At 42.0% G+C, this 20,136-nt stretch overlaps 1 protein-coding gene across 7 annotated transcripts in view; it reads left to right on the top strand.

The window, feature by feature from the left end:
* SDCCAG8 (SHH signaling and ciliogenesis regulator SDCCAG8) overlaps positions 1-20,136 on the top strand; it is a 160,133-nt gene that overhangs the window by 25,869 nt on the left and 114,128 nt on the right. For all 7 annotated transcript variants that reach the window (XM_074990092.1, XM_074990089.1, XM_074990091.1 and 4 more), the window contains exons 8-10: positions 5,495-5,683; positions 9,537-9,675; positions 19,317-19,469. In XM_074990092.1, coding sequence (XP_074846193.1) covers positions 5,495-5,683; positions 9,537-9,675; positions 19,317-19,469 — 481 coding nt within the window. The remainder of the gene's footprint in view (positions 1-5,494; positions 5,684-9,536; positions 9,676-19,316; positions 19,470-20,136) is intronic.

Below are 20,136 nucleotides of genomic sequence, written 5' to 3'. Positions count from 1 at the left end.
AAAATAATCAGGCATTTACATTTTCTCATGTTAACAGTTCTTCATAAAATATAATTTAAAATGTGACATTGACCAATTACATTATGCTTATAGAAAATATTTGTCACATTTAAAAAGAATAAAGTTAATATTTAAACTCTTAGAGATTTAAAAGAGATTTTTCTTTTTTTTCTACTTCTGTAGGATAGTTCTGTAGAAAGCACTAAACTTTGTTTATACTTTGAAAGCTGATCAAAATTAAGTGTTAAATTCATTTGGTCTGTGTAAAGAAATTTTATGCCACAAGTTTCAGAACTTAAATGGACTCTGTCAGTTAACTTGGACCACATTTTTATTCCAAGCACTTTTGAAAGCATTTTAAACAATCCCATTCATAAATCTATCTAGCTTCATCTTAGATTTAGTTAGGGCATTTGCAATATTACTCCTGGGGATGGGGAGGGGCTGGTCCAAAATTTCAGATCTATTATGGTTAGAAATCATCCTCTAATGGCCAGTTTATACCTTTTTTATTTTTTTTTATTTTTGTGCATTATTGTCTTTTAGCTTCAATAGCTCTTCTCCCTCCTTGTTGGTTATCCCCTAGTATATTTTTAGGGAGTAATCATGTATACCATCTGCCTTCTTTTTTTCTAGGCTAAGCTAGAATAAATAGAGTGAGTAAATCTCCAGGCTCCTCTTGCCATAGGTCCTGCATCACTCTAGTAATCATTTTCTGCTTTCTTGAAGATGGACAACCAGAGTTGTACACCACATTCCAGATGAGGTCTTTCTGGTATTTTGCACAATGGCATTATACTAGAAATAACTTGCCTAATACATCCAAGGATCACATTTTTTAATTTTATGGCTGGATCACATTAGTGACTTGTGGTCATCTTGTGATTGACTAATATATCTGCGCATCCTCCTCCTTTGTTGTTTCTAAGTGATGAGCCCCCAGGTTATAGCAGAAATTCTAATTAATCATTAAGTTCATGATCTTTGCACAGTACGGTAAAATTTCACCAGTCTCCCAATACTTGTGGAGTGGTATAAATCAAATTCTTGCTGTATAATATTCTGATCTTCCTCTGTATTGATGGTGTCTCCCAACTTTGTGTAATCAGCAAACTCCATTAGTATACTTTCTATGCCAGGGTCATTAATGAAAATATTACGTCAGATCAGTCCCAAGACTAATCTTTGAAGGAACTGCACTAGTAACAGCCCTGCAGCCCAATAGCTCCTTTCCAGCATAACCCTTTGTCATTTTTCAACTGGTAGTAATCCCCATATTCTCTAATTGAATAACTGAATAATAAATTGAATAATAAATATAACAGCTAGTTGGGCTTCTTCAGTGAATCATCTTGATATATAAAACATGCACAAACAGCAGAGTCAGAGATAAACTGAAGCATTCAAATTCTTTGAAAGCTTTAGCCAATGCAGAATATAGCCACAAGCTTAGTGACATTTCTTCTTTGAGTGATTGCTCATTGGGTTGAAGTGGTGCCCCCTGGAGTGACACTGGTATGGTGACCAATATATGCATCACCCAACCTGCCTCCTGCTCAGTTCCTTCTTGCTGCACTGTCTACTCTCGGTTGCTGGAATTCCCCTTCTTGTAGTTAATTGTTCACTGGTTTTCTTTTGTTTATATTGTAAATAATTCTAATTAGTTGTAAATTGTTCTTAGTGATTTACATTGTTAGTGATTACCCTTCGAGAGAGCTGAGACAGGAGCTACCGTCTCTCTTGGTGCCTCAACACCAGGGGCTACCTGGCTTGCCGGGCTTGAAGAACTGCTCACAGGTTGGCAAGTGTATGCTTAAAAGTGACCCACACTCTGCTTGTCACCACTGTCTGGATGAAGGCCATCAAGGAGACTGTTGTTCAATCTGTAAAAAACTTAAGCCCAGGACTCTGAAGGACAGAGCACAAAGGCTTCAGGTCTTACTTATGCAGGTGGCATTGTTGCCGGATGTTTCCCCTTCATGGGTATGCAGCAGGGCCTCTGTGGTGTTGAGCGCTCCAGCTCCGTCATTGGTCCTGGTGCAATCTAAAGATTCTTGATGCCATGAGCCAAGGGCTGCTGCCTCATGTTGCCAGGTGGCATAGGAGCCAATCCATGGTGCCTCATAAACAGAAGAGGCACTATGGGGTCATTCTCTTACTTTGTCAAAGCACCAAGAGGATGCCCCCAAAGCCGCCTTCTCCACCAGACCATGGACTAACCCAGAAGGTGTGTGTGTCCAACCCAGTGCGAGGCAGGAGCCCGTATTCACATGAGCTGGCCTCAGTCTGAGAGGCATTTAGAATGGCACAGGGCCTGTTAAAGATCACAGTACTGGAGTCCTCACGGTCAGAGGAGATACATACTGCCATTTATCAAGTGAGGAGCAGCTTCTGCCTGTTTGCATGCCGACTCCTACAGTGCCAACACTGAGTCAAGGGGTTACTCAGGCATCTTCATTGTTGGTGTCGTCTTCCTTCTTGGCGCTGGGCCAGTTTTGTCCACCCAGGGCAACATCGGTAGCTACGCTTCAAGTGGGTCACTTGGAAACTGCGCAAGCGCCGGTCCAACAGATGTTGGTGAAGGCACCGGGACCTATTGCACCGCCTTTGTCCTCCACATTGGAATCGGACTCCTACTACTAGAGCTTGTCTAAGAGTTGGAATACCCAGACCGCATCCCACAGCAGTCGGTGTAAGCACAGGAGCCGACGTTCGGGCAATAACTTGTGGCTGCTGACTGTTCAAGGAGTGATGCCGTGGCCCTTTTGGACCCCATGGTCTTTCTATGAGACACAGGCAGGTTACATGACTCCCTTGTAGGGCACCTTCAATATCAGCCTACCCAGGAGCTCTCCCAGCGCTGTGAGTGGCACCATCAGTGTTACTGGGTGCCCCACCAAGGGAACAGGTGCAGGAACCGTCTTACAAATCGGAGGCTTCCTCTTCAGCACTACTTATGGCATTTTAAGTCAAGAGGGATTGTCCTTATCCTTTATCAAAGTTAATTTAGCAGCCAACTCAGCCTTTCATCCCAGCCCCAGGTTATCCTCACTTTTCTCAGACCTGGTGGTTAAAAGGTTTATTAAGAGACTGGAGAGGGTCAAACCACAGGTGTGGGCCCCTCTACTTGTGTGGGACCTTAATCTGGTGTTGCCAAAACTAATGGGGGCCCCCTTGGAACCCCTTGCTTCCTGTTCCCTGCTTTTCCTAAGTTACAAAACAGCATTTTTGGTGGCCATCACTTCAGCTAGGAGGGTATGTGAGTTGAGGGCTCTGACAGTGAACCCACTCTATATGATGGTTCAGAAAGACAAAGCTAGACTGAGACCCCATCTGGTGTTCTTACCAAAGGTGGGCCCTTCTTTCCATGTCAGCCAGGATATTTCCTTACTGTGTTTTTACCCGAAACCTCATATCTCACTGAGGGAACAGAGTTTATACACCTTATATGTTCAGAGGGCTCTGACCTTCTATGTGGAGAGGACCAAACCATTCAGGAAATCACAGCAGCTTTTTGTGGCGGTTGCAGACAGAATGAAAAGCCTTCCAGTCTCCTCCCAGTGGATTTCCTCCTGAATGGTGGCTTGCATTAAAGAATGTTACAGGTTAATGGGGGGCTGCCCCCCCCCCCCCCCAAATCAAGGCTCACTCTACCAGAGTACAGGTATCATCTGTGTCATTCTTGGCCTATGTCCCTATCTAGGATCCCTGCAGAGCACCTACCTGGTATTCAGTTTATATGTTTATGGTCCATTATGCACTCATGCAGCATATTCAGGAGAATGCTGCAGTGGGCAGCGCTGTCCTACATTCATTCCGGGGTTCCAACCCCACCTCCTAGATTTCAGCTTGTATTCACCCAGTTTGCAATGCACATGAGGAATCACTTGAAGAAGAAAAGACAGTTACCTATTCTGTAACTGGTGTTCTTCACGATGGGTTGAGCATATCCATTCTAAAACCCACTCGCCTTCCCCACAGTCAGAGTAGCTGGTAAGAAGGAACTGAGTTGGAGGTGGGTTGAGTGGTGCATATATTAGTTGCCATATCAGTGCCTCTCCACGGGACGCCACTCCGACCCAATGGCTGCTGGCTGCGGCAAAAGTTTTCTGGCAACTGGTCACATGCCAGTGCACACCTCGTTTGGAATGGACACAAGTAACACATCTTGAAGAACACCAGTTACAGAACAGGTAACGGCCTTGTCTCATAGGAGGCTTGATCTTGCAGGGTGTTGAGGACTCTGATCCTGATTCAGCAAAGCACACTGTTTGCTTAGTTTTACATAGCTCTGTAGTTACATTGAGTTCATGGGACAATTCAAATGCTTTTACAGTTATTGCATGTTTTTATGTGTTTTGCTGGATCATTCGGAGTACTCAGCACCTTATGGTAGTGGCACACAACCTTTTTCCAACCACGATTTACCTGACTGAAACAACAAGCTCCACATGCTGCTCTTCCATGTCCATCGCCTGCAGCTTCCTCCTCAGCGTGGCTCCACCCCTTCCCCTAGCTCTCCTGCAGACTTAGCTCCCCTCCCAGATGGCTTTCTCTTCCGGGGCTTCCTGCCACCACTGACTCCACTTGCGCCTCTGGAGGCTGCCACCATTTAAACAAAAATCCAAATCCAGTTTTAACTGTGGGCATTGTTTAAGGGGTGGAAGCCTCTAGAGCCACAAGAGGAGACAATGGTGGCAGTGCATGGAGCTGCAAGTGGCTCTTCGAAGAGCTGCATGCAGCTCTGGAGCTGCAACCACTTGGAAGACTTCCACGATTTCCAAGGGCGTTATGACCCATGGGTTGCGTACCACTGCCTTATGGCATCAGGACAGGGGATTGTCTGGCAGCGGGACAAGGGATCCTATTTTGATGCTTGTTGCACATTAATTTCTAGAGGTGAGACACAGTCAAGGAGGTAATGGTAGTGCTACAGGGAGAGAAAGCAGAATTGCATAGTCACTGATCTTTCAATGCAAATGTGCACAGATTCACTGGATTTCACTTTGTGTTGGGATGTTATTCTTGATGGGCTATACACCTTGTCCCTTTCCTGTCACAGCAAACCCCTCGCACTCTGATAAGGCAGTGTTCTGGAAAGCCATGTGTGTTAACTGATGATTTCCCCCATAGCTTCCTTGTCTTTTGCCTTGTCCCTGTGTGGGGAGAGAAGAGTAGCAGGAGCAAGAGAGTTTCGTTTTCTTTATTGTTTATAGATTTTTCTTTTATTGTGCAGCACATTTCAGTGAAGAGCTGGCCTGCAGTGTTGAACAGTGTAATATTAGTTTGTTTATTTTTGCTCAAGCAAATTTCAAACATGAGCCATCTATGGTCTGAAGAAGTGGGTCTGTCCCACAAAAGGTCACCTAATAAATTATTTTGTTAGTCTTTAAAGTGCTACTTGACTGCTTTTTTGTTTTGATGAGCCATATAGTTATTAAAATGAAGTTGGAAATGTTTGCTTTCTTATAAGGACATTTTCTCTTAATTCTAGAAAAGACTTATCTGGATCTGAGAAAAACTGTGAAGATCTAAAAGGAAGATTAAAGCACCAAGATTCGCTTATTGCAGCAAGTAATTCCAACCGGGTTGGTGGTCTTTGTCTGAAATGTGCACAACACGAGGCTGTTATTTCTCAGACTCATTCTAATGTCCACATGCAGGCCATTGAAAGGTTGACAAAGTAGGTTTATGGACATTTGCATTGCAATTAAAAGCTCAATTGCTTATATGTAAAACTAATAGTTTAATTTTAAACAATATTACAGTATTGCCTCAAAATTGAGTGGGTGGGTTTTTTTTTTTTTTTTGTTCAAGTAATAGTGCTATAGGAAAATTCTGTAGGGAGTTCTGCTCAAAAATCAGTGGCAAAGTGTAGGATCAAATTCTGAATCTCTGGAAGTCCCTAGGAGTTTTACCTTTGAATTGAATGGGAACAAGATTTCAATGGTTGTTTGTAGTTTATGATGTATAATACCTGGAGAGAGGGTTCCTTCAGGTGCCTTAATAATCCAGTGAACGACTCTTTTAGATCTGTTTCCTGAATCTTTTGGTAGCTATAGAAAGGCTGAGCTATAGAAACAAAGTATGTGCGTGCCATTTTGGTCTTTGTGAATAATATTTCAAGACTGCTTTTGCTAGTTTGTACCTTTTTAACGTGTCACTAGTGCAGGATTTAATATTTTGCTTCCTCCACCTCACTCTACTGTACTTTAAAGGAGCCATTCCATGTGTGGATAAAAAGGTAGTATTTTTGTGGCTGTTTTTATGCAAAGAGTTGCAAGTGTTTCTCAAGTTACATTTAAATTATAAATAGATACAAGATGTTAGACACCCTAACACAAATTATAATACAACAAAATACTTGTTCAAACAGGAACTGAGAGAGCTTGCCAGTCATTTATAAAAATTCCATTTTCTTCCTTCCATCAACCTGGGAAATGTACTCTCAGCCTTCACCAAAAATCATACCAAGTAGATGTCTGTATGTTCTCACATATCTGAAGATGCTTGTGGTTGTGAAATAATGAAAATGGTCTAGGTGGATTTGAGTTAGTGGGTAAACTACAGGTGAGATGGTTTAAAATGCATGGAAATGCACCCATCAAATGGATATTGGCAGCATGTATGTCATAGATATAGAGAGGTTCCCTATGTATCTCCTGAGTCTGAAGCCAAGAAATGTGCCAAGGAATTATACTTAATAATGTAGAAACTTTGCAAATGTAAACAGAGTATAAATCGTTTGAGTTGTTGAATAGCTCGAAACGAAATAGGTGGGCTGTATCTCAATGGGTTCTTAAATTAACATAGTTCCATCAAAATCTTATCCAACAAAACTGACTGACTGTACTGATTTGTGGAAATATTTCGGCAGAAATACTTAATGCTTGGATTTTCAAAGGAACTAATGGAAGCTTAAACACCCAAATCTCACTTAAAAAAAAAATCTGTGAAATTTGAGCAACCGACTCTTTTAGGAACTTTTTTAGATCAGTGTTTGCTAGTGTATGATTATTCCACAAGATAAGATGCATCCTAACCTGCAAGCTGTCAGAAGAGCTCGCTGCCAAAACTTGTAGCTGCAACAAAGACAACTTGAATATATTGTATTAGCAATATAAAACTTTTAGGCATATCAAAAACTGAAAATATGGTGATGTCAAAAAAAACAAAAAAGTAGGAGCCACTCTATTATTGTGGTAGTCAGTTTCCTGTTTAACAACCTACGTTTTTAATTTCAATAAAGAAATGATACAGAATGCAGAAGTCTTGTAGCTGAATTTATGTCCAGCGTGCTGCAGAGTACAAATGATTTAGTTGTATATTAGCTATCTAAGATACTGTAATTTTTAGTGCAGTTTCTTTAAATGTAATGCAGAAAAGTGTATTCTTAATCATTCATTGCTGTTAGAATTGTCACATTTTGCCTGGCTCTGTTTTTTTTATGTGGGTTATCATTGACCTTACACGTTCTTTAAAAAATGCCTTGCTTGTACTATAGCAGCAACGAAGGGTCCTGTGGCACCTTATAGACTAACAGAAAAGTTTAGAGCATGAGCTTTTGTGAGTTAACTCACTTCTTCAGATGCTGGTCCTGGAAATCTGCAAGGCCAGGTATAAACAGGCCAGAGCAAGGCTGGGGATAACGAGGTTAGCTCAGTCAGGCAGGCTGAGTTGTATTGTCATCAGTAGATCTGGAGGTGTGAACTCCAAGAGAGGGGAAGCCGCTTTTGTATTTAGCCAGCCATTCACAGTCTTTGTTTAATCCTGAGCTGAGGGTATTGAATTTGCAGATGAATTGTAGCTCAGCAATTTCTCTTTGGAGTCTGTTTTTGAAATTTCTTTGCTGCAGGATAGCTACTTTTAAATCTGCTACTGTGTGTCCTGGGAGATTGAAGTGCTCTCCTATGGGTTTTTGTATATTGCCATTTCTGATGTCTGATTTGTGTTGTGTTGTACTTCAACAACTTCCACCCCAACATCAAGCTCAGCCTGGACCAATCTACACAGGAGATCCACTTCCTTGACACTACCGTGCTTATACACAATGGACACATCAGTACCACCCTGTACCGTAAACCCACTGACCGCTACGCCTACCTTCATGCCTCCAGCTTCCATCCCAGACACACCACATGATCCATCGTTTACAGCCAAGCACTTAGATATAACCGCATTTCTTCCAACCCCTCCGACAGAGACAAACACCTGCAGGATCTGCACCAAGCATTCTTGAGACTGCAATACCCACCTGAGGAAGTGAGAAAACAAATCAACAGAGCCAGACGTGTGCCACGTAGCCTCCTCCTGCAGGACAAGCCCAAGAGAGAAACCAACAGAACACCACTAGCCATCACCTACAGTCCTCAGCTAAAACCTCTACAGCGCATCATCAGGGATCTACAACCCATCCTGGACAATGATCCCACACTTTCACAGGCCTTGGGAGGCAGACCTATCATTGCTCACAGACAACCTGCCAACCTAAAACAAATCCTAACAAGCAACTATACACCGCACCACAGTCACTCTGTCTCAGGGACCCATCCATGCAACAAACCTCGTTGCCAGCTCTGCCCACATATACACACCAGCAACATCATTACAGGACCTAACCGGATCAGCCACACTTTCGTGGGCTCATTCAGCTGTACACCTACCAATGTAATTTATGCCATCATGTGCCAGCAATGCCCCTCTGCCATATACATCGGACAAACTGGACAGTCTCTACGTAAAAGAATAAATGCACACAAATCAGACATCAGAAATGGCAATATACAAAAACCCATAGGAGAGCACTTCAATCTCCCAGGACACACAGTAGCAGATTTAAAAGTAGCTATCCTGCAGCAAAGAAATTTCAAGAACAGACTCCAAAGAGAAATTGCTGAGCTACAATTCATCTGCAAATTCAATACCCTCAGCTCAGGATTAAACAAAGACTGTGAATGGCTGGCTAAATACAAAAGCGGCTTCCCCTCTCTTGGAGTTCACACCTCCAGATCTACTGATGACAATACAACTCAGCCTGCCTGACTGAGCTAACCTCGTTATCCCCAGCCTTGCTCTGGCCTATTTATACCTGGCCTTGCAGATTTCCAGGACCAGCATCTGAAGAAGTGAGTTAACTCACAAAAGCTCGTGCTCTAAACTTTTCTGTTAGTCTATAAGGTGCCACAGGACCCTTCGTTGCTGCTACAGATCCAGACTAACACGGCTACCCCTCTGATACTTGCTTGTACTATGTAGCTTGGATAAATTCCTGACATGAACCCTGTCGTCATTATTGGCAACTTCACTAATAACCCACTGCTTTTAAGGACAAGAGGTCATTCTACATATTTTGTTTTTAGTATGTGCTGAGCTGGCACTACTGTCTTTTAAACTTACTAGTGCTGGGTTTGGTTTTTCTTTTTTTTTCTTTTTTTTTTTTTGTTTGTCTTACCTTACTTGTGACCCTAATGTTTTTGGCCCACTACGTTTTTGTTTCTTGTCTCTGATTTTTATTTATTTATTTATTGCTGATGCAGAGAAAGAGATGACTTAATGGGCGCACTTGTTACAGTAAGAAGAAACCTCAGTGAGATGCAGCAAAGGGAATCTAGTGCTTATGAACAAGTAAAACAGGCTGTACAAATGACAGAAGAAGCCAACTTAGAAAAGACTAAGGTAAGTTCAGTGAGAGGATCGTACAGTTCCTCAGTGTTCTTAACTGTCTTAAATGTTAATTAGATTTGTTTCCAGATTGAGAGAATAAGTCCGCAGTCTGTAAAAGACTATTTTACACCAGATCATGTAGCCGTCCTGAAACAAAAAAAAATTTTTTTGAAGTGTTTGATATTCTGATGGTCTTCGTAAGTTTGGTAAGGGCTTGTCTACACTTATGAGTAAATCAGTACTCCATAGATTGCTCTCCAGGGGATCAATTTAGTGGGTCCAATAGGGATGTACTAAATAGACTGCTTCTTGTGCTCCCATCAACCCCAGTGTTCAATGGGGTCCTGAGGAGTAAAGGAAGTCAATGGGAGACGTTCTCCTGTCAACCTCCCACATCTGGGACACTACCATAAGTCAAACTAAGTTACATCAACCCCAGCTATGCTATTCATGTAGCTGGAGTTGCATAACTTAGTTTGGCTTTGCTTCCTAGAATAGACCTATCCTAAGAGAAGTAGCATGACCCTGGGAGAGGAGACGTTGTCTTAGTGATTTGAACATAGAACTTGACTTGTTCGTTCTAATTCAGGTTCTTGGACTGATATGCACTGTGATCTCAAACAAATCACTTAAACTCTCTGGGTATGTCTACAGTGCCATAACAGATTTATGACTTACCTAGTCATCTTACTTGGGGATTGGGTTGCAGGACTAAAAATTATAGCATACTTAGTCAGAGTCTGGGTTCTGAAACCTTTTGTGAAGATTAGTTGTTTAAAATGCATGTCACTGATGGAAGATGTAAAGCGATATATCTGTTCCATTTCTGAGCATTATAAAATTATGGTAACATCAAATTTGTGATCTACTACTTAGATTAAAACTAATTGATTGAAACTGGCAATTATAATGTAGATTTAATTATTATCTTGATTTGTAGTGCCATCTACTGTATAATTAGTGAACTACTGCTAAATCAGAATGTTTTAATTGAATTACTTTGTTATTCCAACAGGACAACGTTAACACAATACTCCCACTGGTGATAAGCAATGAATCCTTTGCTGGTATTATGTCAGAGACAATATAAAAGTGCATGCTTTCTTAAAGAATATTTTCAGAAAATGAGTTTCAGAGTTAATCGTGGGGAAAATAATGGAAGAGGAAAATAGCACACATTGAATCACTTTTAACTAACGAGCACTAAGTGTTAGTGACTAACGACCAGAATTTTTGAAGATGGAGTTTAGCACCAAGGTGCTTTTGAAAGTTCCACCATGGATGCATCTTCAGGTGTCTGAATACTTTAGGATCTGATTTTCTATGTCAATATGTGGGTAGTAAGAACTTGTCACAATTGTTTATCAGCATGTGTAATACCATACTAGAGACCTAAAGGCTGGGTCTACACAAGAGAGCTTGGTCAAAGGGGCCTTCTGTCAACATAACTCAGGGAGCGTCTACACACTTAGTCTGTGGCCACACTTGGCCAAAACCTCAAATGGCCATGCTAATGGCCGAATTGAAGAATACTAATGAGGCGCTGAAAAGCCAGTTCAGTGCCTCATCGGCATTTGCACGCTTCCGGCTGCGGTGCTTCGAAAGCCGTGGCCAGAAGCGTGCAAATGCTAATGAGGCGCTGAATAGTCACTAGGTTTTGGCCAAGTGTGTCCACAGCCTTAGGCTATGTCTGCACTAGAAGCATCTGTTGACGTAATGGGAAATCTCAACAGAACCTCTGTCAACACATTGCATTTACACACAATTTGCTGTGTCAACAGAGAACTGCCAGACTGCACTGCCTTCTGGTGCCAGAAACCGGAATGAGAGCTCTGTAAAGAGGGCTGTCCAGCAACCGGAAGTCCTCTCTGTCAACAGACGTGTCTACACTGCACTTGTATTGACAATAGTCTGTCGTCAGATTGTTATGCCTCATATTTTTGGAGGATAATACTGTCAAGGCAAATGCTGAGTTCTGTGGAAAATCTGTTGACAAATGCTTCAAGTGTGTAGACACTTCCTGAGTTATGTTGACAGAAGAGCCTTCTGGCGACAAAACTCTAGTGTACATCCAGCCTTGAAGCATTCTGTCAACAGAGTCTCGACAGTACTCTACATTTGTCTCAACAGTGTTATCTCTCAAAAATTTGAGACATAATAACCCATTCACAGAGTACTGCTGACAGAGAGGACTTCTGTTTGCAAGGCCACCCTCTTTGTAGAGCTGCCATTCCACTTTCTGGTACCAGAGGGCAGTGCCGTCCTGCAGTTCTCCTATCAACAGAGCAAGTTGTGTATAGATGCAATCTGTTGACAGAGGTTCTGTCGAGATTTCCTTGTACACAGTAACTTCTTTCAACAGATGCTTTTAGTGTAGACGTAGCTAAATTGTTTCATAAGTTTTGTTCCTGGCTCTGATTTTTCCATAGATTATTGGTTTTCCTTATTTGTGCATTTACGATATCAGTTCTGGGAATAATGTATGTCAGTTGTTCTTAAACTGTGAAGCAGGCAGGTGGAGCATCATTCAAGAGAATAGTGAGCTATATGCCTTTTTAAGAGCTCTTTCTGGCAGTTCCAGGTGATTGATGTTCATGCATACCCAAAACGTATGGAGGAGGAGGGCAGCTGGAGCCCTGCCACCTGGATTCTTCTCTTTTTCCCCCTTTATCACCCTCAATGTTGGAGGTGGCTGGGACTTAAGCAGTCCTTCTACCCCATCCCCAGTCTATCACCTGGAGGTGGCAGGGTTCTGTAAGTCTTGAGGTGGCAGCAGCACTGCAGAAGAAAGTATAGCAGTGGGGTGCTAAATCTGCGGTGGAAAGTGATGTTCACAACTATCACGCTTTACACTGTCACCCTTACTTCTATACTGTTGCTGGCATGGCACCCCCTTCAGAGCTGGGCTGGGCATCCAGCCAGCAACTGCTGCTCTCCACTCTTCCATCCAAGTTGGACGGTAGCATATGTATGGGGGGAGCATGAATGACCACAGACACAAAGAAAGGGGGGCCTGATCAAGTAAATTTGAGAACCAGTAAAGTACATTAGTGACCTGCTTCTGCCAAAAGAGAGCACAGAGCATTGTTTTTGTTCAACTCTCATCTAAAACAATAACTAATTTTTTCTTGGTTTTATTTTCTGCCTGAGAATTTACTTTGTATTTTAGTATCAAAAATAAGAAAATGTTTTCCACCAGATTGTATTCAATTTAACATAGATTTAAAAATGTGGACTGTTTTGATATGAACATAAGAGGGCAGATCAGTAGATATCTGTGTGAGAGAAAACTACAGTGGAACCTTACTCAGAGTTGCAAATGCCTCAAAACTGAAGGCTGTTTGTTATACTGAACAAAACATGGTTGTTGTTTCTAAAGTTTACAACTAAATGTTGACTTAATACAGCTTTGGATCATTACATTGCAGAAGAAAAAGGCTATTTTTAACCATTTTAGTGTAAGTGAAACGGGCACAGAAAGTTTCTTAATTTTGTCAATTTTTTAAACTTTCCCTTTTGTTTTAGTAATATTGTAGTGCATTTTTTCTTTGTTTCTGCTGCTTTCTTAATGCATACTTCCAATCCAAGTGAAGTGTGTGGTTGATAGGTCAGTTTGTAAATGTGAAGTTCTACTGTAATGAAATGAAATCTGACAATCTAGTGCAAGGGTCAGCAACCTGCAGCCCTAGAGCCACATATGGCTCTGAGGAGCCAGTTGTAGGGCCAAGTGCTGCAATTAAGCTTACCATACATCCACTTAATTCTCTGTCTAGCTAGGTTTTTACAAATCAGAAAATGTCCAGGATTTTGCTCAGCTCCTGCAAACTCTTTCTGCAGTCCCAGAGTTTTCCCCCTCCTCTTGTGTTTTGCCTCTGCTCGAGCTAGTTATGAGGGGCAGGAGCAAAGCTGTGCTAGGAGATAGTGGGAGAGTTCCCCCCACCCTCCCTTTTTGGTTAAGGAAATAAGATCTATGGGTGCAGATTCAGGCCGGGAGCTCAGCCCCTTTGTCCGACCGCATGTTTACAGCCCAGCTATTTGCTCTCTCTGGCATGGTAAACACCCTTCTTTTTCCTGGGGGCGGGCAAGGGGAGACATGGACAGGTTCAGCCTGGGAGCTCAGCCCTTCCAGCCAGCAGCATGTTTGCAGCTAGGCTGCCCAGGCATTGCCATTCACTGGCAAGGTAAGCACTCTCCTTGTGGGGGCTGGCTTACATGGGAGCACAGCACAGCCAGCAGAATGCTTGCAGTGCAGCTGTGACTGGAGTCAGCTTAGGGTTGGGGAGAAGCAGCTCCCAGGAGGCAGCATTGCTACAGTTCACACATAGAACTGCCTTGGCCTGATTGATGTACAGTTACCATCAGGGTTTTGGACGTTGTGCTCAAATTAATAAATACTGAGATTTTCCAAAGCTATGGACTTGGGAACAGGAGGGAAGAAAAAAAATGCTCAGCGTGAATGGCAAAAGGGATCTCACATTTACTGTGGGCTATTGGATTCTCTTCCATCTACTTCCCTAGATCTATGATCATCTGAGGCTGAGGGTCTGCCCCCCCACTGATGGGCTCTCAGCTTCCCTTCATGAGCAGGGCTGTAGGTAACACCAACTAGGATGCTTCAAGAGCATGTTTGCCATAAGCTGCTAATGGGGATCAGCCAGACAAGTTTTGGTTCATTATTCCAATATCTCTGAGAGACAGGAATTATTATCAAACCTATGTCACAGATGGGGCAACTGAGGCTGAGAGAGAGCCAGGCCTCACAAGTGCTGCAAACCTGTGTCTGAAAAAGAGGCCTTGGTTAACTCTATTTGGTTGTCAGTGTGCTTTGAAAGGTACTCTGTGTTGGTGTGCTGTTTATGGACTCCTGCTGAAGTTGAACCAATGAAATGCTGGAAAAAGAATTCATCTCCAGATGCCTCAGCTTCTCTTCTAAGCACTAGGCAGGGGGTATGACATTTCATAATGGGAGCACAGTGCAATCAGCCTTACCACTGCGGCCTCTGCTGGCTGCCCTCCTTTGCCCTGCCATTGCCAATGGGGCATGCACATAACTTATGGGAGACTGATGCTCATTTCTGGGGCATTAGACAGGCTGGGGAGGGACCCTGCTAATTGCAGGGACAAAAAGTGGGGCCCAACATCCAAAAGTTTGCTGACCCCTGCTATACTGTGTGTTCATCAATTGACCCCCTTGAATTTCTGGTCGTCATTGCCACTAGATAGGACTGATCTTGCTGCCTACTAGGACTCAGCAAATGGTTAAATATTTACATGGATTGTAATAGAAATTATCGTGTGTGCACTGCTCTTAAAAGAGGCACTACTAAAAGTACGGTTTGACCTTATTTATTAAGGACTGTCTCGCATTCACATGCATTGCAGCTCTTGAAGTTTTGATTTTGTAACCAAATTTGACAAAATGGCTAGAGACCCCGGTCTAGTGAAAGGGAAGTAATTTAATACATGGTATGTTCCCTGTGCAGTCTTCACTGCTGCTTGCTCAGGGACTACCTGTGACAATAGCATTGGTACCGATGCAGAGGCTGGCCCGTTTATTCCCCAGCTCCATACCGACTGTAGTAAGTGCACACTGCTGGTTTCCTGCTCCTTTGTGTTTTAACAAAAAAAATTATTTTCCCCTCCCCCCCGGCCTAGCTATCTGAATGCAACTTAAATTTGGGTACTGTATATCCCAGTTGTGTTTCTCTCAGGCTCAAGTCCTGTTTTTACTTAGACAAACTCCTTGAATGCAGAGGGAATATTAATGAGGGCAAGTAGGATTTGCCTTTGTATGCCAAAAGTACTAAGATAGCTGACAATTGTGTCTGGTTTATGAAAGGTATAAGTGTTAAGTTTTCCATTTTAGGAAACATTTAGCATTTCCGTCCTTGGTCATTTCTGTTGCTTATGGCCTCTTGCTGTGTTAGTTTTCATTTTAATAGGGCAAAGATATTCATTCAGGATTGAAGGAAATCTGAGAGATGGGTTTCACCTATAAAATTGATAGGAGGCCTTTAGTTTGAGCTACTAATCTGAATAATGGCAGCAGGGAATTTGTCACATGCAGATTTCTTTGTCGAACATATTATAATCCCATTGTAAGGGTATGTTTTTATTTGGCTTTTGTGGCCTTGTCTCATTTAGGTGATGAAGTTGTAAGAAAAAATAGAGAAATGGCGGTGGAGGTTATAGCATTAATTTAATCTCCGATAACTGTTTTTTAGATGTGAGACACATACTACCAGGGTCTAGGATTCCACATACTGTACTTGTGGAAGACTCAGCCTGGCTTCTTTTAAAAGATAATTAAACGGTGTAGTTCACAGTGGGAATGTATTGGGCAGAGATTTTTTTTCTCCCTCTTACTTACTGACTCTTGAAAAATCTAACTTAAAAGGCAAAATACATAATGTCCGTTTGGGGCTTCTGGATTCCTTGAGTATGATATAAAAAAGCTGCAAATACAATGTTAGTGAAATAAAACCTAGTTTAATCACAATCAAAATGCTGTTTCAGGGTGCCTTGAAAAATCTTAATTTAGCTAAAATATGAATAACCTATAAAGAAACGAGATCAGATTTAAATAATTTTCTTTTCCTACTCCTCTGCTGAAGGGCTTTAATCACAAACAGTAGATATTTATGGTTTGGTTTGTTTATATTAGGGGCAGGCAAAATATGGCCCACAGCTGGATCCAGCCTTCTCAGAGCCACCAAAGTCATATGACCCAGCTAGACCCTCTGACAGGCTCCTTTCCGGCTGTGGCTCCACATGCCTCTTCAAGCGGATGGCAGCTGGTGCCAGTGTGTGCGTCTTTGTGCTGTGTGCTTCCAGGGAGAGGGTTGTGTCCACTTCCTACCCCCACCCCAAGCATAATCCTCACAGTCCCAGAGAAACAGGCCAATGGAAGCTGCTTGGCCCTGCTTGCACGTATCTGCAGCACATGGAGTTCTGATGCCTTCCTCCACCCTCCCCACCAGAGGTGCACCTCACAGAAATGCACAGCTGCTGCTTTGAATGACATGAGGGCATGGCAGGCAGGGAATCTGCATGAGGGTCTGGCTGTGCTGCTGGCTAGGAACCTGTTCCTTCAACCCTCCCAGACAACTTCCTGCACTCCAGTCTCCTACCATCAGCTCCCTCTTGTACTCAACTTCTGTCATACAATCCTAAGGCTGGAAGGGACCTGAGGAGGTTATCTAGTTCAGCCCCCTGCCTAAAGCAGGATCAACCCTAACTAAATCATCCCAGTTAGGACTTTGTCAATCCAGGACTTAAAAACCTCTAGAGATGGAGATTTCACCACCTCTCTAGGTGACCCATTCCAGTGCTTCACCACCCTCCTGGTGAAATAGTTTTTCCTAATATCCAACCTATACATCTCCCTCTGTAACTTCTTTTCCCACAACCTACATCGTCCTCTTTTGATGTCATGGAAAAGTGCACTCCTTAACCACTTACCCAGCTCTTAGAGTGCCCCTACATCAAAAATTATTGCCCACCTCAGTTTATATACTATAGTATCTTCTCCGAGGTGTCATGTCTGTGTTTTCTGTGCAAAACACTGTTGTCATCATCTCTGGACAGCCTGCTTTGGCTAAAAGAAACATATTTCCTTGCAGCCCACTTACGATTTGCACTTTATTGTTAACCCAAAATGTTAATCAGCATATACATTCTAAGGTAGGACTTGAATAAATGACAGCTTTCTTCAGCATCCTTTGAGACATCCAAACATAGAAGGGCAGAGACAGCTCTTTGAGATTTGAGCATTGGCCTGCTAAATCAAGGATTGTGAGCTCGATCCTGGAGGAGGCCATTTAGATTTCCGGGGCAAATAGATTAAAACAAGAAAAATCTGTCAGGGATGGTGCTTGTTCCTGCCAAGAGGGCAGAGGACTGGACTCAATGACCTCTTGAGATCCCTTCCAGCTCTATGAGATGTGCATCTCCATATAGTCATAGAAAAATAAGTAGTACAGTAATCCCTCAAATTGCACAATTTCAAGTTGTGCTTAACTCACGTTAACTCGATTAAGCTCAGCTCAAAATCCTGCTCCTGTGCGGCCCGAGCTCAACCCCCCACAGGACCATGCGGCACTGGCTCAACTACACCCTGTGGCCCCAACCCACCCAAGACTTAACCCTTCCCAACTGCCCCTGGCCCACAACTTACCTTTCAAAAGGAGCTCTAGGTGTTCCTGCTGCTTCCCCAGCTGCAGAACGTTTGTTTGGGGGGGTGGGGAGCACCCATGTGAGTTATGTGAAATTTGAGTTATGCGAAGTTGTGTAGGAATGCAACTCTTGCATAACTCAGGGGACTATTGTATGCCTTTTCAGCTCTCTACTGTGCCAGATTACTTCTGTGCCTCTATTCAGACTTTTTCACGAAACAACTTCACTTTACGAGGAGAGCAGACCACCGTAGTGGACAGTCCTGTCATATGGTATGGAAAGCAATTACAATTTATTGTTGTCCACAAGGAACCAAATATTGGCAGAAAGTTTTCTTTGACATTCTTGGGTGAAATGCACACAGAATTCTTAAGCAAGGTCATAACAGATTTTTGAGAGACACAGCATATATAATTCAAATTACTCCAGAAAATCCCATCAACTTTATTATGGCTTCTAAACACAATTGGATGACTTTTCTTGTTGGGTAGTCAAGTTTGAGAAACCAATTGTCCTTGGAAACATAGTCTTTTAAAGATCTACCTGTGAATAGGAGCTCATTTTGTCAATCCTGGGTTGTGTGTTTTTGTGTTTTGGGTTGGTGTGGTGGTATATTTTTTTTGTATGATAGTATACATGTGGAATCATCTTTATGCAGCCATGAAACTTTGTTGTAATAGCAAATAATTTTTTTCCAAAAAAGTTTGACTGGAACCTGGGTTGGCAACCAAAAGAGCAAGAGACATTTTTTTTTTTAATTTGGCAAAAAAAAACCCTCAATTCAAGAGCTGCAATGCATGTGAATACGAGATGGTCCTTAATAAATAATGTTGAACTGTACATTTTGTACCCCTATTTTAAGAATAGTGCACACAGTGATTTGTAATGTGATATATGTTTACTGCAGGATGTTCACAAACTTTTTACATATTCTGTTTCCTTATACTTTATGTGTTAGTGTTTGTACCATTATCTTCCTGACTTTCACTCCCAAACCTATTTTAATTATGCCAATTTTACTTTACATTTAATTTCAGTTCTCTTTCTTTAAAGGAGAGTTGCCCTTCACAGCAGGAATGCCGCAGGCTTCCTTTTCCTTTTTAAAATCAAGACTTTATTCACAAAATGATCAAAACACAAATACAGTATCACGTCCCACAATGCATCGCACATGTTAAAGGGGGAGTTATCCATATTTCAAGATCACATTGTTTGCTGTTGAGATATGAGTTGTTCATTGTTGGGGTTTTAGATGTTCCCCATTTATCAGAAATAATCAGGAGGGTTTTTTTTTATTTTGCAGTTATGACATTGGGAGCCACAAGGCAGTCTTCAAAGAGCCACAGGTTGCATTCCCCTGAACTAGAACGTCAGTTTTTCTATTTAATGCCTTGCTTTGGAGGAATGCTTATTTCCTTTCCTATGTTTAAAATAATGTAATACTTTCTAAATTTTATAATCTATTTTTCTTCCCAAAGGCTCTAGTCCAGTGTGAACAGCTGAAAAGTGAAATGGAAAGACAGAAAGATCGCCTTGAAAGGGAGCTACTTGCCCAACTAGAAAAGAGAGCTGGTGAGAAAGAAGCACTGCGAGGAGAAATGAAGAAAGAGAGAGAGGACTTGGCATCTACGGTAACACTGATGGGTTTTTTTCACCCATGTATATGGCTAAGGAACATTCACTGTTTTCTAGCTACAAGCCATGGGTTTTTAAGTAAATTAAAATTACTGAATGGATTTGTGAATCCAGTAGACAAACTTATTGCTGGCTTCATTAGAATGATAGGAAGCTTTCTATGTTTGATAAGCTACAATACTATTTTAATTGGTAGAGCATCTTCCACATACACATTTTCAAAATGGTCTGTATAGTTAAGTAATATAGGAAAAAGACAATATATGACATTATATACAATCAACTACCTTGATTGAACATTACCAAATTTGCAAAGTGAAGCACTCAGGGGTTTGGAAATACCAGAATTAAGGTTATCTAAGCAACCCTCTTGTGCATATGAATTATGATAATCTTAATTGCATGATTACATGTTTTCCCTGGACAAGACCTTTCAATGTGTAAAAGAATAGTCTCATCTAATGAGCAGATACTCAATCATTTGTTTTATCCTCCTTGTTCAGTGTGAGACTCTAGGGTCTCTCATCAGGCAACCAGAAAATGAGATGTAAAATTAGTGACTACCTATGAAAAGTTTGGTTTAAGGGTGTGTCTTTACGGCAGCTTATAGGGTGTTGCCCAGAGCACGTAGACGGACATGGAGTAGCTCTACTCAAGCTGGCC

This window comes from Carettochelys insculpta, chromosome 3, assembly GCF_033958435.1.
Source record: "Carettochelys insculpta isolate YL-2023 chromosome 3, ASM3395843v1, whole genome shotgun sequence".
NCBI classification, from domain to species: Eukaryota; Metazoa; Chordata; order Testudines; family Carettochelyidae; genus Carettochelys; species Carettochelys insculpta.
The sequence above is the reverse complement of the archived record's forward strand: the minus strand, read 5'-3'. Positions and strand labels throughout refer to the sequence as shown.